Source organism: Bidens hawaiensis, unplaced genomic scaffold (genome assembly GCF_021521415.1).
Source record: "Bidens hawaiensis isolate Kalapana, Puna unplaced genomic scaffold, B.hawaiensis_p1.1 tig00001960_1, whole genome shotgun sequence".
In the NCBI taxonomy this organism is placed as follows: Eukaryota; Viridiplantae; Streptophyta; class Magnoliopsida; order Asterales; family Asteraceae; genus Bidens; species Bidens hawaiensis.
The window spans coordinates 1,896,992-1,913,357 of NW_027491108.1; the positions used below are offsets into that span (position 1 = coordinate 1,896,992).

General features: G+C 34.3%; 2 protein-coding genes across 3 annotated transcripts; both read left to right on the plus strand.

Annotated features, from left to right (window-relative positions):
- The first annotated feature begins 1,618 nt into the window (after window positions 1-1,618).
- Window positions 1,619-2,491, plus strand: LOC143602076 (uncharacterized). The gene is made up of 2 exons (XM_077079320.1): window positions 1,619-2,015; window positions 2,376-2,491. The coding sequence occupies exons 1-2, from the start codon at window positions 1,619-1,621 to the stop codon at window positions 2,489-2,491; spliced, it is 513 nt and encodes a 170-aa protein (XP_076935435.1).
- Window positions 2,492-9,191: 6,700 nt separating this feature from the next.
- Window positions 9,192-14,198, plus strand: LOC143601365 (glycoprotein 3-alpha-L-fucosyltransferase A-like). Of its 2 annotated transcripts, none has more exons than XM_077078796.1 (7): window positions 9,192-9,698; window positions 10,585-10,742; window positions 12,299-12,552; window positions 12,930-13,034; window positions 13,210-13,366; window positions 13,443-13,667; window positions 13,742-14,198. In XM_077078796.1, exons 1-7 carry the CDS (start codon window positions 9,258-9,260, stop codon window positions 13,998-14,000), a joined length of 1,599 nt encoding a protein of 532 aa, XP_076934911.1. In that variant the 5' UTR covers window positions 9,192-9,257; the 3' UTR covers window positions 14,001-14,198. The 2 variants fall into 2 exon arrangements, with proteins under 2 accessions (XP_076934911.1, XP_076934916.1); XM_077078801.1 differs by having other exon boundaries at window positions 12,299-12,540.
- Window positions 14,199-16,366: the final 2,168 nt, after the last annotated feature.

A 16,366-nucleotide genomic window follows, 5' to 3' on the forward strand; every position in this document is an offset into this window, starting at 1 on the left:
TGCTAAAAGTGAATTTGCGTGTCACGTCGGTCTCCTTGTTTCCTAAAATAAGAATTTATAATACCTAGGTCATGTGCCACCGCAAACTCTAGAAGATCTGTTCCGGTCTCATTCCTATCACCAAAACCGAAACCCCCATGTACGGCTTGAAAACCATCGTTAGCCTTACCAATGTGTCCATTAAAATCACCTCCTATGCAAATCCTCTCCCCCCTAGGTATGCCCCCTACCACTGCGTCTAGGCAATCCCAAAATTCTCTATTTTCCTGATCCCCTAGGCCTACATGGGGCGCGTAGGCGGAGACTACTGCCACTACTTCCTCTCCTAGTACTAATTTCAACACCATAATCCTGTCATTATGTCTTATCACCTCCACCACACTAGTGTGTATTTCCTTAGCCACTAGAAACCCCACTCCATTCCTAGCTCCATCAGACCCCGAGTACCACAACTTATCCTTAAGCGTAGCTGACTTTTAGTATGCACGCAGGTGAGCCGATTACAGAGCTAGCTAGAAGATGACGCATGGCATGGATTGAACGGCTGACATCTGAAGAAAGAAGTAAAGATGTTTTAAATATAAAGTTTTGTGTTATGGTATCAAAGAAAAGATTTAATGTTTTGTAACAAATGATTGATGTTTTATATTCCGCGAAAAGTTTTAATAAACTCTGAATTGAAGGACTGTGTTTATGAGTAAATCCGACGCTAAAGTAGGGCTACCGGGTTCGGGGCCTTACAATGTGCATTTGCTTAAAGGATCACTTGGACTCAATCGATCGTATTCAACACGTAACCACTCTCGAAGATAAAACACCACTTGATGTTCGAGTGCACGACGAACAAGAAGGCATTTCTACAAGTAATTCCGAGGAAGAAGTCGCCGCTCAATAATTACGACGAACAAGAAGGCTTTTCTAGAAATAATATGCCACAACTTTATATTTATAAGTTTAATGTTTTGTTAGTTTGTTTTTGAAGATTTTAAAACATGTAACCTTTTTTTTTTTGAACTTCTTAAAGTAAATAAAATGAATTTTATGTTAATTGTTTTTTTTTATTTTTCATGTTATACAAATACGAATCGTAGTTTAGAATCCAAATCGCAAGCGAAAAACGAAAAAAAAAAAAATTTTTACACTGTAACCGGTTGGTTGGAACCGGTTACAGTACAGGAACCGGTTTAGGAACCGGTAAGAACCGGTTAGATAGGTTAGGGGTCCGAGGGTGGGAGAACCAGTTCGGTTTCCTAACCGGTTCGAGCTTGGAACCGGTTTAAAATGGGGTTTTGAATATAGGAACCGGTTCCGGTTCCTAGTCCCAAACCGTTTTGAACATCTCTACTTGTAAATGCTTATTTAATGTATATTTAATTTACTATTATTATTAATTATTATTATTATTATTAAACTTATACTGAGACGATCAACATTCTCAAGTGAATAAGCAAAGGCCCCATCACATATGGGCCCACAAAGTGCCAACTCAGATGTTTAACCGGACCCACCAAACTCAGCTCACATTTAAATATATCTCTCCCTCCCTTCCAAACCCTATCACTGTCTCCGTCATTCCCGATTACAAAATATCTCCCAAAACCATTCCTCCGGCTAACCAATGGAAAACTCAAAACCACCACCTCCAACTCTCTCCAAACAAAACTCCTGGTCACCGGACATCCACCGCGACATCGAGTGGCAGAAGCTTAAGCACAACCAACGTCGCCGTTACCGCCACGCCCGGAGCAAGAGCATGAGCATCGACGCTAATACTACTACTGATATTGACGTCACCGATGACGACGTCAAGGAGCTTAGAGCGTGCTTCGACCTAGGGTTCGGTTTCGATCCGTCGGTTAATTTGGATCCGAAACTCTCGCATGCTTTTCCCGCACTCGAGTTTTACGCCGCCGTCAACCGCCAGTATAATAGTAGACTCTTGTCACGATCGTCATCGTTGAGTTCGATATCGTCGTCAAGTTCGTCAAGTCAGACCTCCGTCATCATTGATCCAAGTAAATAATTATTCTCATAACAACTCAATTTTTTTTAGTGAAAATATTACAATATAGTATCAGTTAACCTGGCGACAAGCTGCGTAACCTCCTTAATCAGTCGAGTTAATGATTCAAATAATGATTCAAATCTTGATTAACTTAATTAACGCTAGCTGTTTTCATATAATTAACTTAGCTGTTATGATTCGATTTCGATTTGATGAGCAGTTTAACGGATTGAAATCTAGGTTAAATTAATTAACAGCTGTTATGATTTGATTTCATTTAATTCATTCAAATAATGAATTAATTAATTTATTAAAATCTTGGCTAAGTTAATTAATGTTGTTTTAATTTGATATGATATGATATTGTTAGGTGATGATCCGCAAAAGGTGAAAACGAGGCTGAAACAATGGGCGCAGCTGGTATCGTGTTCGGTTCTGGAAAGTTCTTCACAGTTGCTAGCGAATAACAAATCTGTTACAGAATAGAAAGACGATCGATAGAGGATTCAGGTTCAGGTACAATTTCGTCAATGTACATTTTAATAATTGGAATAAAAAGTTTCCTTTGCGAAAAGATGGAGATTCTATCAAATCTGGGAGAATATTTATTTCAAAATTTTTAATCATTGAATAATATTATTAATTTTTAAGCATCTAATTAGTTTATTCTCCTTACAAGATCTTGCCATTAAAGTGATTTAAGGAAAGGATGATAATGCTTATAATTTTAGAGAGAATATTAACTACAGTAAGGTGATGGTAATTGGTAAGTAACATGTGAGTACGTGCATGCTAACAATATATCTAGGTTGGTTATTTGTTGCACATAAAATAAATGATATGCAAATTTAATATATATATATATATTTATTTATTTTTTCTTTTTTTTTTTTTGAACATTCAATCTTTCCTCCTACTATTTACATTATACCGCCAATATTTATTTTTTCTTTGGAACGTATCTTTTTAATATTAATAAATTAATTTAAACTGTCAAAATAGGTTGAATCATCCGACATAACCAACTGGGCCGTTTTGGTTTGTCTTTTCACGGATCTATAGGTCCGGTCAAGAAAATTTTGAACATTTTGATCAAACCGAACCATGGACATCTTTATCAAAGGTTTTTTTTATTATTATTAAAAGTGATTATGTTCATAAAATCGAAATCAATTTTAAAAGTGTTCAAGATTGATTATCCAAAGGATTTATTGAATTATTCTTTTATTGATTATATAGGCTATGTATTTTAATTGATTATATAGTCTATGTATTTTAATTACATATTCCGTATTTATTAATAATTAAATTATTCAAATACCTCTTAAGATAACAATCATGACAAATAGTCTCGATGTCAAAAATATTAATTTAGTTAACCTGATCATTTATTTTGATAATTATTATACAGTTAATAATGTATGGTAATCATTTTTACAAATTTAGCTTTTTGCTAATAGTAAAAAACAACATATGTTTACATATACTGATTATTCAATAAAACTGCATATATAATAATTGCCAGTTTTTAGTTATAATAAAACCATTGTTAATTTACCGGGTCAACTGGCTTGGATTAACGGTTTAAAAATGATCGATTAATGTGACTCGTATATTTATTAATGTATAAAACATCGATCATGACTCGGATACATCTTCTAAAATCATGTAGCATGGATGCTCCAAAATAATCTGTTTTATCCAAATATATATACATGCTTGAGTTGAACTTACAAAATACATGTTTTTATCTGTAAATTATAACGTGCCGGTCCTTTTATCTATGATCAATCTGAATACTATTAAAACAAAATTTAGATCCCTAAATGGCTACGTTTTAATTTCCGTGCTCTACACACAAAGATATACTGCTCTTTGAATAAATGTTAATCTAAAAACTAAAAGGTGAACACTGAACACAGCTTTCATTTACACAAGAATTGCAAGGAGATTTCTACTTTCACGTGAAAATAGTTGCCAATATTTTGTCTTGTTTTTGTCTTAACCACTATCCAAGAAACAAGAGGGACCACTTTATTGCTTTCATTAAATAAACCCAAAACTAATTATCATTTCCTTTTTACCTTTTTGGTTGCTAAAACGTGACGGGCATTTTTTATTGTCAGTTATCTTTTTTCCATAACAAGTATCCTGAGTTGATGTTTTTAGTTATTTTCTATAAATTGAGATGTGTTTTATTATGTTCTTGAAAAGTGTATATGCATTGTTACAAATAAATTAATTTGCATTATGGTATTTTGTTTTCTAAACAAACAAGTTTCCGGTAATCGCAATTTGGAGAGATTAATACGTAAACAAAAGCGTTACATTAACCTAAATCTCGAGTTGTAAAGTATTCGGAGCTCAGCTAATATTAACTTAAAAGAACCCGAATTCAAGCTCGTTTAATAAGTAGCTTTTTATGTTCGAGCTTGACTCTTTTATTATTATTATTATTATTATTAAATTATTTTATTTATGTATAATTATAACTATTTGTATTTATAATTATTGTTATATTTTATTATATAGTTATTGTTATCATAATTTTACCTATTACTTATAGGGCAATAGAGGGCTCACACTCACTTATATCGGCTAATTTAAACAAACTATAATGAATACTCATCACCTAAACGAATGTCATAAGGATAATTTGCTAACCTCAATATAATATAGCAATCAACAGGTTATTTACGTACATAGGACACAAATGTTCACTTTGTGCTTGTGTCCCTAAATTCCTATTGCATGGATGTTAAATTTACTTGTTGAACTTTAATAGTCTTTTTTCTCACATATGTTCTCGAGCTGATGATGAAATCGATCATGATGTTCAATGGAGTGATTGTGGATGATTTTCTTAGGTTAAGGATTGTGGATGAAATCGACTAAGACAAAATCCTAAATTTTAAAATTGGGGAATGAAACAATTGACTCTTTTTTGATTTGTTTTGAATTTAGTAAAAACTCTTTATGCGTGTTATTCATAGTATGTGTTTTTTTCTCTTAGCGGTTATGTTTTTTTTAACTTGTATGTGTGTGGTGATTGATTCATTTCAATTTTCATGTTTGTATGTGTTTATTTTTAGGGTATGGTTCACAAGAGAAAGGAGTTAAGGAACACAAGGAGCACGAAGTTTAAACATATTAACCGTTACTTTTTAGGTTTAAAAGACATTTTGTTGGTCTATAATGAATTAAAAGATTTAATCATGTATATAAAATGCTAGGGATTTATAAAATGTCAAAACTCAGTTGGGTTTTCTTAATTATGCCATGAAAATTTCTCAATGCTTATGGGTTGAACTACTTGCAACATTTTTTAATAAAATGGATCATATAGTTCTATATAGCAAGAATATATTTATATTAGTAGATAACGAGTCTTAGGTAGTGTTTGTTGTGATATAACGGAGAGAGTTTTGGTGGGGCGATGAAACAAAATCAGTTATTACGTAGGGAATCTCATTCACTCTAAACATGTCGATCATATTCCTCTGTTACCCATGGTTTTTTTATTTCATTCCATTTTTTTTCTTTGTTTTTCAATTTTGCCTTCTCATCGTTTAGAGAGAGAGAGAGAGAAAGGGAGGGGGGTGAGATGAGAGGAAAGTGAGAGAGAGAGATATAAAGAGAGGAAAAGAAAAGGATAGAAAGAGGAATGGAAAGAGAGCGAGAGAGAGAGAGAGAGAGAGAGGAAAGTGCAATGAGGGGAAGATAGAGATATCGAGAGAAGGAGAGTGAGTCAGGGCATAGATAGAAAGGGGGGGGGGGATAGAAAGGGGAATAGAGAGGGCTAGAGAGAGTAAAAGGAGGAGAGAGTGAGAGAAGGACAAAGAGATAGGGCTGAGAAGGAGGGAGAGAGTATAACTAATAGAGAGATACACAAGGGGAGAGGAAGAGAGGTGGGATAGAGTTATATTGAGAGAGGGACAACGAGGCATGGTATTTTTGAGGCATGGTATTTTTGAGGCATGGTATTTTTGTTATTTATGGAACGCCGTGAAAACTAAATTAGTATCAATTTGATTTGTTAAGATGTTGATCGGGTAATATGCTATAGCAACCAAACTACGCTATCACAACCGAAAAATAAATTTGTAGGAAACTGTTACAATGATAATTATATAAAACCGTATAAAGTAATATTAATATAAAAGTTAAAGAAAAAGTAAGGAAGAAAAATCCAAAAAATGAAAGGAGAAAAAAAAAATGAAGTGAACAAATGCCGGAAAAAGAAAAACAATCATATAAAAATTTTAAAAAACAAAGGAAACAAAAACCTAAAAAATATAAAGAAAAAAAAAATAAAAAGTAAAAGTGATTACTCAATTCAAATAGTGAAAAAAGGGAGAGAGCACTGTCTTATATCGGTTTTGAATCCATGATTTGACCTCCTTTGTTGCGCATACACCATAGGAGAACAACCAACCCGTCAACCTATCAATTTGTTTAATTCTTAGATCAGGTTTTATATATAGTAAAACAAAGGAAGATGACATAGTTTTCAAAATGCATCTTTTAGTATGTATTATAATTCGTAACAAACCGGCCTCGAAAACTTATGGGCCGCTCATAAAAGTGATTACTCAATTCAGATAGCGTGTATCCTTTTGCTTGCAACCCCGCACCCCACCACACACGCACATCACGTTCTTTAGAGGTGGGAATTTACGATATGACCCAAAATATGATACAAAAACAAGTCACCAAAATAATTAGATTTTGGGTTGTCATATCTAACTCATTCAGAAAATTGTTTGTGTTTGGGTTGGCATGTTTAATTAAATGAGTTGTGTTTGTTGGTTGACATGTATAACCCATTTAATTAAACAGGTTGATTTGCCAACCTTAATCGGCAAACATATCAACTTGATAGCCCATCCAATCCATTTTTTTATAACCCAAGAACATGATTACTACACATTTGGCATATTTAAATAAAATAGGTTAATCGGGTCGTGCCTAAGCTACACGTTTATTAATGTGTGTAGGTTAGGATTGATGTTTTTGGTACGAATAGAAATATAAATCGTGTTTATGTAGAACATAAAATTATTCAACCCACCATGCAGAATTGCAGATACGATTACACTGGTAATGGGTATTATTCGATGTCTTATTATGTCACCTGGTTGCGACTTGCAACCCATTATTTGCTTTTTTAGTTTCATAAGGTTTTAGCCCAACGCATGCCTTCTGGGCTCTTGGTGATTTAGTATTTTAGTTTATTGGTATTGGGCCTTGGTATTTGATAATATCTCGTGCTTTTCTAGTTTTCTAGAGGAAGAAAAATGTCCATAATTCAAAGCTGATTAAAGTATAAATATTTTTATTCACCTTTAATTTAATGAATATTTGAAAATGAAGTGGAATGGAAGAGAACGTCGATTTGGATATGAAATGACCGTCAAACTGAAAAACTCGATTTTAATGCTTTCTCGAATCGAATCTACTGAATTAGAGTTATGAACCAACCTAACACAACTCGACCAGACCAAAACCTCTTTGGTGCAGCGTATCTAACGACTTTAGTACATTTTTCTCGCTTGTTTAAACATAAGAAATATCATTTTTTTTCTTTTAGAACGACAATTCACACACTTCAATTCAATTCCTAAATTACCCAACTTTTACAATCACAGGACTTGAACCCTCATTATTTGTAAAAACAATATCTTATCCAACGCATTGATACCGCAGGCCAAATTCCCTTTCGTACGTAAGAAACTTATGATATTTATGGTTTAAGATGAAAACCAACCATTAGATTTCACCTTATACAAGCAACCAATCATACAAACTCATCTCACTTTTACCCGATTTCACCCACAAGTACCCGATTCATAAAGGATGGCGTTTCCAAACTACACGAGTTGTTTTTCCACACAAAGCTTCAAGATTATTTGGCAGACATTCAGTTACTTTTACCCGTTTTCTTTTCCCAAATTCACTACCCGATTCATAAAGGGTGGTGTTCCCAAACTACTCGATTTACTTTCCAGAAGGTATCCCTTCGCATTTATAAAGGTTGGCATGAAGTTGAAGCTAATTCAAAACTAATTTTTCAATATAAAAGATATTACAAAAGTTAAAAGCATACAACTCTAAGAAGCTAAATTTTAAGCTTAGACTTAGTATCTAGGAAAACTGATTGTGTTGTTTAAATTTTAACTAACAATTCACCCTTGTACATAGAGGTGCACAAATCGGGTTCTTCAAATATCTGGGTTCGGGTATGAACCGGGTTCGGGTATGATCGGGTATTGGAAAATCGGGTATTGGTAATACCCGGGTCGGGTTCGGGTCCGGGTATTGTCTCTAAAAACCATACCCTATGCATCAGGTTCGGGTCGGGTATAGAATCGAGTATTCTAAAATCGGGTATTTAAATACCCTATTTTCGAGTATTGAAAAACCCTATTTTTGGGATTTGGAAAAACCCGGTTTCGGGTATTGGAAAAACCCGGTTCCGGGTATGGAACAGGTTCCGGGTTTTGGGTATTACCGGGTATAAATTGGGCCCGGTTTCAGGTACGGGTTTTGGTACTAAAATGCATACCCTATCTGTACCCTACGGGTAGGGTCGGGTACGGGTTCAGATATTAAAAACCCGGGTATAACAAAAACCGGTTCCGGGTATTTTTTTCGGGTCCGGTTCCGGGTTCGGGTTTTTTTTGCACCTCTACATGTACATGTAAGTAAAATTTAACATTAACACTAATTTTAGGATTAAATTATATTGTATGTGAGTATATTTGTAAATAGAAGTGGGGCATAACCTATAACCGTAAAAAAATAAGACTTATCTTAATATGTCAGGCGTGCAAGCCAATAAGCAAGCTTACATTAGTTTTAGCTCGGCTTATTTACAATTAAGCTAGCTCGATCTTTTAACATGTCAATTTCGATAAAGCTTCAATCCAAAACCCCATGTCAAAAAGTCATGAAAACTATAACTTCATAAACTTGACAAACCCAAATTTCAAACGCCTTAAACATAACTATAATAACTGTCAACTCTCAAATTAATGTAAATTAAAAAAACAAAAAAAAGAAAAACAATAAATAAATAAACAAAAATCCACCAAATTCTACATTGGGCTCATCTTCTAGGTCAACCAACAACTAAACTGAATGAATATTATTCTACCTGCAGGCCAAAAGCATGAGACCTAGACTACTTTGCAATCCATCATTTCTTCCCTAATACTTCACTTTAACCCTCAGATTCACTTCAATTCGAATTATGAGTTTGTTAAACCCTAACCACAGGCCATCAAGAGGCACTGCATTAGATCACCATCTACCTCCAACCACCAACGGATCAACATCATCATCTTCATCTTCATCAACCACTGCTCACAATTCGCGTAAAAAATGGTCCAGTCTGTTACCGCTATTTCTAGTACTAGTTTTCATAGCCGAGATCAGTTTCTTAGGCCGATTAGATTTGTCGAAGAATGCCGATCTACTGAATTCGTGGACTGAATCTTTCTATCAGTTTACGACGTCTTCGTTTTCGGCTTCTTCGCTTGAAATTGGAGATGAGGATCCGATTTTGGGCGTTACGGACGCCGTGGTGGATTCCGGTGGAGAGAGCTGTGAGGAGTGGCTGGAGAGAGAAGACTCTGTGGTGTATGTTAGGGATTTTAAGCAGGAGCCTGTGCTTGTTACTGGTGCTGAGCAGGTATTATTATTATTATTTGTGTTTTTAGGGTTTAAGTTTCTCATGTTAATTATTATTGATAGCTTAATTTGATCAAATGATATTTCGCACCTGTAATTTGTTCTAGTTGGAACTATACATACAGAAATTTGAAACAGTTATCCCCATAATTACAGCCTTATACAGAAAATAAGGAATAACTGTTTTATTAGACGTCTAAGCTACATGAATTTGAAACTTCTTGATTAAAAATTTGTTTACAAATTAGCGGTTTTTAAAGTTAGTTTCATATTGTTTAGTAATTTGTGTCATCATCATCGTACTCAGGAAACCTTACCAATAGCAAAGCTATGGTAGTGTCTGAGGAGGGTAAGATGTAGACGGCCTTACCTCTACCCTGTAGGAATAGAGAGGTTGCTTCTGGTGAGACCCTGGCTCAATAGTAGTTTTTCATTAAGCCTTGGACATAAGGCATATAACACTCAACCATCGGCCGATTGGTGCGTGTACCCATGTTTTTTGGCTATCAATGCCACCACATGATGCATGATTAACATTCTGTCACTTTTAACGTAATTTTCACGAAATTAGTATAATAACGTCAAAATTAGTGCAGTCTCACTTTTGCTCCCGGAGGGCCCACATGCGCACGCCACAAACAGGGCGTTGTTTAGTAATTTGTGTATTTATAGAAAATAAGGAATGCGTGATAAATTAATTTAGGTATCGATATGATCCAAAAATCTTAGTTTACGACTTTACGTAGGATAAAAGGTGTTTCTGTTTTGTTAGACATGTTAGCTATATCTGATATTGAAACTTTCTTGATTCAAAGTTTGTTTAGGAATTAGTGGTTTTTGCTTTTTAGAAGACGGTTTAAATATGTTTAGTAATTTGTTTCTTGAAGGAGTGGAGGTCGTGTGCTGTGGACTGCAAGTTCGGGTATGATAAGCAAAAGGCTGATGCTGCATTTGGATTGCCCAATGTAGCTGGTACACCTGGCATTCTTCGGTCGATGGAATCGGCTCAATATTATCCTGAGAATAATATTGCTTTCGCAAGACGGTGGGTAAGAACTATCTGAGATAACCTATTGAATAACCATATTAAAATGACATTGTGTCAACATTATAATTTCTGTATATTTCATTTTTGAATTATAATTTTTTGAGTGCTTATGAATATGTTGCTAACAGTAAACATGCGATTTTTAAAGAAAAATCCTATGGACTTTTTGCTGAATTCTGTCATAAGTCGTTCAACTTTAATTTTGCTTGATTACATGCCTTGACTTTTAAAATATAATGATAAAGTCCATGCTCTTTATTATTAATATAAAAGTGGTTTTGCGCATGATTAAGTCCCTATCCTGTACTTTTCAGAGTTTATAGTTAACGTCCTTTTTACATGATTAAGTTCCTAAACTTTTTAATCTGTGTAGTTTTTATGTATCACACCAACTCTTTTTCAATTTAATTGCATTATATGTTATTTCATATTCTCAATGTTTATGCTGGCTAACCTCTCAAAAATCAGCCAATTCAAGTTGTTCACCATTGATTTATTTAGTCAATTTGTTCGAGTTTTAACATTAGTTTTTTTATTAAAGTTAAGTTAAAAGACAGCACTGATGTTGAAGGTATTGATGTGTTTTGGTAACCATCTAATTGTCATCTACTAACAATCTTTATCAGTTGTTTGATTTTAGCTGTAAATTGCTGATGTGATGTGGAACTGCTTGGTTACATGACATGCATATACTACATATGCAAAAATGCTAATGTGAAAAGCTAAAAATTAAATTTTTTTACAACTTTGATAAGTTAATATATTTTCAAAATTTTTTTATTTAATTTTAAGGCAGAATTTGAATTTTTATACAACTTTGATAAGTTAATATATTTTCAAAAAAAATTTATTTAATTTTAAGGCAGAATTTGATCCATGTTCTTGCAAAAGTTGGAAATTGCAATGCATCTACAGCATGTTTTTGACTTCCAACTTTTGCAAAGACATGAAATTGCCACTACAAATTACTTATTAGACGCTACATCAGATGCCGCTCGGCTCGGCTCGATTTCAAATACCGAGCTGTAAAACTGAGCTCGAGCCCGACTCGAGCTAAACTCGAGCCAGCTCGTGGCTTGACAAGCTAACAAATTATTCAAACTTAAGCAAGGAAAAAAGAAGAATTAGGGTTGAAAGTTTGATAAACTATATATATTATATGAGTCTTAGCGTACGAGCCAACGAGCCGAGCCTACGAGCCAAGCCACGAGCGAGCCACGAGCCGAGCCACCCCAGGCTCGAACTCGACCCGAACAAAACTCGAGCCAGCTCGGCCCGGCTCGATTTTTGATCGAGCTTTTTTCGGGTGAGTTTTTTTCGGGTTATTTTTGAGCGAATTTCGAGTGAGCCGCGAGCTTTTTGAACACCCCTATATACAACTATACGTATACAGTAAAATGGCAAATAAGAGGTCTTGTCAGCAAACTTTGAATGATCAGCAAAAACGAACGTAGTTTCCATTTCAAGCAGTTTGCTTATAGTAAATGCGTGGGAGTAGTATGCAAAATGTTTCTTTTTGTTTTATGTGATTAATAAAATTTATCATGTTTCAGAAAAGGATACAGCATCGTTATGACAACCAGTCTCTCCTCAGATGTTCCTGTTGGTTATTTTTCATGGGCCGAGTATGATATAATGGGCCCAGTTCAGCCCAAATCTGAAAAAGCATTGGCAGCAGCATTTATTTCAAATTGTGCCGCTCGTAATTTCCGTTTACAAGCCCTTGAAGGACTTGAAAAGTCAAACATCAAAATTGACTCTTATGGTGGTTGTCACCGTAACCGTGATGGAAATGGTAAGCATTCAGGTGTGTTTCGTCTGTGTAATCAGTAATAAGAGATTTGGAGAAAAGATTTATTATTCACATCATTTAAAAAATAATATACAAGATATATATACGAAAATAATTAATATGAAATGTTTGTGTGTGTGTGCATATATATATATTTGTGTGAGAGAGAGAAATTTTAGTGTTTTTAAAGGGTAAATATGATTTTATGAAATTTAGTAGGATATTTTTTATATAAATCCTAAAAGAAAATCAGTTACATATATCACTGTTTCTTTTTTTTTTCTTTTAACTATAAAATTGGTTTTCTGTCTTCTGTTTAGTCAACTAAACTCATATTGAATTTTTGATACAAATTTTGGATAATATTTTTTTTGTTTTTCGCTTCTTGGCAGTGAACAAAGTTGATGCATTGAAGCGTTACAAATTTAGTTTGGCTTTTGAAAATTCCAATGAAGAAGACTATGTCACTGAAAAATTCTTTCAGTCTCTTGTTGCAGGTACATAGATCTCAAGGCTAAAAATACCTACCTAGCAAATTACGTTTAAAATGAATTAAAATGATGTTGGTTGCTAGTTTTGGCAATATTAGAGATTTGTAACAATTTTAGACTATAAAGTTTATTTTTTCTAATAATGCATGATAATCGATTAGAGATAAATTTTAATTTGCAGGATCTATTCCCGTTGTTGTTGGTGCTCCAAATATTCAAGATTTTGCTCCTGCACCTGGTTCTATATTACATATTAAGGAATTAAAAGATATCGAATCAGTTGCAAAAACCATGAAACATCTTGCAGATGATCCCATTGCCTACAATCAATCACTAAGGCAAGTTGTTCATTTCATCATAATACATTAAGAATTTATAGTTTTTTTTCCAAGTTATAACTTAGGTCTTTTACAGATGGAAATATGAAGGGCCCTCTGATTCTTTCAAGGCCCTTGTAGATATGGCTGCAGTTCATTCTTCTTGTCGATTATGCATTTTTCTAGCAACAAAAATCCGTGAGAAAGAAGAAAGTCCGTTATCCCTCAAACGCCCTTGCAAGTGTGAACGTGGTGCTCAAACTGTATATCACATCTATGTAAGAGAAAGAGGGAGATTCGAGATGGAGTCTGTTTTTCTAAGGTAAATTAAAAGTTCTTTTTATAAGGTACTTTAATTATAAAAAATGAGATATCTTTTTGGCCATTAATGGGCAGGTCTGGAAACTTGACCATGGAAGCTTTAGAAACTGCTGTGTTACTGAAATTCAAATCTCTAAATCACGAACCCATTTGGAGAAACGAAAGGCCCGAAAGTATAAGAGGTGACAAAAACGCCCTCAGGGTTTACAAAATATACCCGGTTGGCATGACACAAAGGCAAGCTTTATACACATTTAGTTTCAAAACTAGTACTGCGTTTACGAGCCACATAAAAAGTAACCCGTGTGCAAAATTCGAGGTTATTTTCGTGTAATCGAGTGCGACTTAATCTGTAAAAGACATTTAGCGACTTTTGAGCGTATTTTTAGTACGGATTTGATAGTGTTTTTCTGGTAGCAAATAGTATGAGGGTTGAGGGAGGATAGATGAATATGAAAATGAATATGAAACTCTTCATGTGTTTTGTTTTCTTGTCATTTTCTGCTATTTGTTATCTAAAATTGTGGTATTCGAGCTTTTAACAGATTAAAAAACCTCAAGTCCGATAACGACCGAAATCGGTTTTCTGTCGGTTAGGTCTAGAAACCGGTTAAGTATCAAGCTCGAGCCTGGCTAAGATCGAGATTGGGTCAGATTGGCCATTGATATTATCATATTATTCTGTATTGCTGAAGTCATTTATTTTTACTATTGGTGAGAATATTTTGTTAAAAGATGTTTATAAGTTTAATGAAGTGATATGAAGGTCACTTTTTAACTTCTTTTTGTAAGGAATACTTTTAAACAATTTGATGTGATTAAAATTAGTTGAAGGTAATTTAATCTCTAGTGATAATAGTTCTTAGAGCCGGGTGTAATGTTTTATTTAGTCTACCTTCTTGCTAGTCTAACTATTACTCGATAAAATTGGTGGTTAAAGAAAAAAAGAATAGTTTTTAGAGTGAGAGTTTGATTCTATTAGCCCACGTGATACGTTGCCTGATTGTAAGATGAAGCGTGGACACTTAGACCGTTCGCATCAGTTCAGAGTAATTTTCTCTACAAACAGTCTAGTCAGCGTGCCACGTCAGCTTTCTATTTATTTTTTTCACAAACACTTTTACCTACAACAATAACATATTCATTCTTCCCACAAACAACCTCATAATTTTCATATCACCAACATGGAGGACCTACAAATCACCATCCTCGATGAAGAATCTTTAAGGATGGATGGCCTCCACATCAACCTCCACAACACTTGTCTTTTTCATTCTTCTCACAAATTTCCTTCACGTAAGCTATGGATGGCCTTGATGCAGAAGGTCTTAGACATCACGACCAGGATACAGCTAGTCGACTATCATTGGTGATTAGCTTGGCCATGAGCTACTCACGAGGGTGAGTGAGGCTTAATTTGATTTTAGTTTGATTTTGATTTTGATTTTGATTTTTTTGTTGTTCAATCAAATACTTCTACCTATTTTATGTATTTATTAATATTATATTATTTAACTTAGAACCTATTATGATTTTTTTTCCAAATAACTTTTGCTAGTTAGCTTTTTCTTTTTTTTAGAACTCTGGTATAAATTTTAACGAAAACAAGGTTGTTTCAAAAAGGCTTATTTTGGTCACATAAGCAGCTTTAACACGTGCTTGGATTGACTTTCAAATGTCAAGTAATCGTTTAAACAATAACTAATATTAATAATAAAATACGTTAAAAGTTAGGAAAAAAAGCTGACCATCACTTATCATTACATGTGTTTAGTGTTAGTGTTACTGATAGTGAAACTCCTCTTGTCTACGTAAACTATACATTACATCACTTTCACTATCACTTATCATAACGCGCGGTCTTCAATGAAGGAGAGAGTGAACCTGAGGCCAAGATTTTATCTTTGGATTGCATAAATAACTTGGAAACTCCTCTTGCCTACGTAAGGTATACATGACATCACTTTCACTATCACTAATCATAACACGCGGTCTTCAATGAAGGAGATAGTGAACCTGAGGCCAAGATTTTATCTTTGGATTGCATAAATAACTTGGGAGCTCTTCTAACTTGTAAGGCCTTCGATCCCGGGTGCCCTACTTTCACACTGGTTGGATTTACTCATTCACATAATTCAGAAAATCAGAGTTAATTAAAACATTTTGTGGAAATAAAAGTCAACCATTCATACATAACATAGGTACTTGTTTAAAATAAAATAACATAAGTCTTGAACAGTAAACATAAATAGCACGTGAATCTTCTTCATGATGATGCCAGTCTTCATCTTATTGCCATGTGTCCCCATCAAGCAATTTGCCTCATCCTATTCGCCTACGTGCATACTAAAAGTCAGCTACGCTGAGTGAGTTTTAGTTAACTAACATATATTACATTCACTTACTTGCTAATACGCGTCCGAAGATACGTATTAGATGTTTAGTTGTTCATCTATCATTCATTCATACATACATACATACATTCGTTCATAATTCATACTGTCTACATACCTCGGATATTATAAGGGTCCGGCTCCCTACATACATCGGATATTGTAAGGGTCCGGCTCCCTACATACCTCGGAAATTATAAGGATCCAGCATCCTACATACCTCGAAAATTATAAGGATATGGCATCCTACGTACCTCGGTTATTATTAAGGCCCTCTAACATACCATAAAATCATACCTTCGTTACA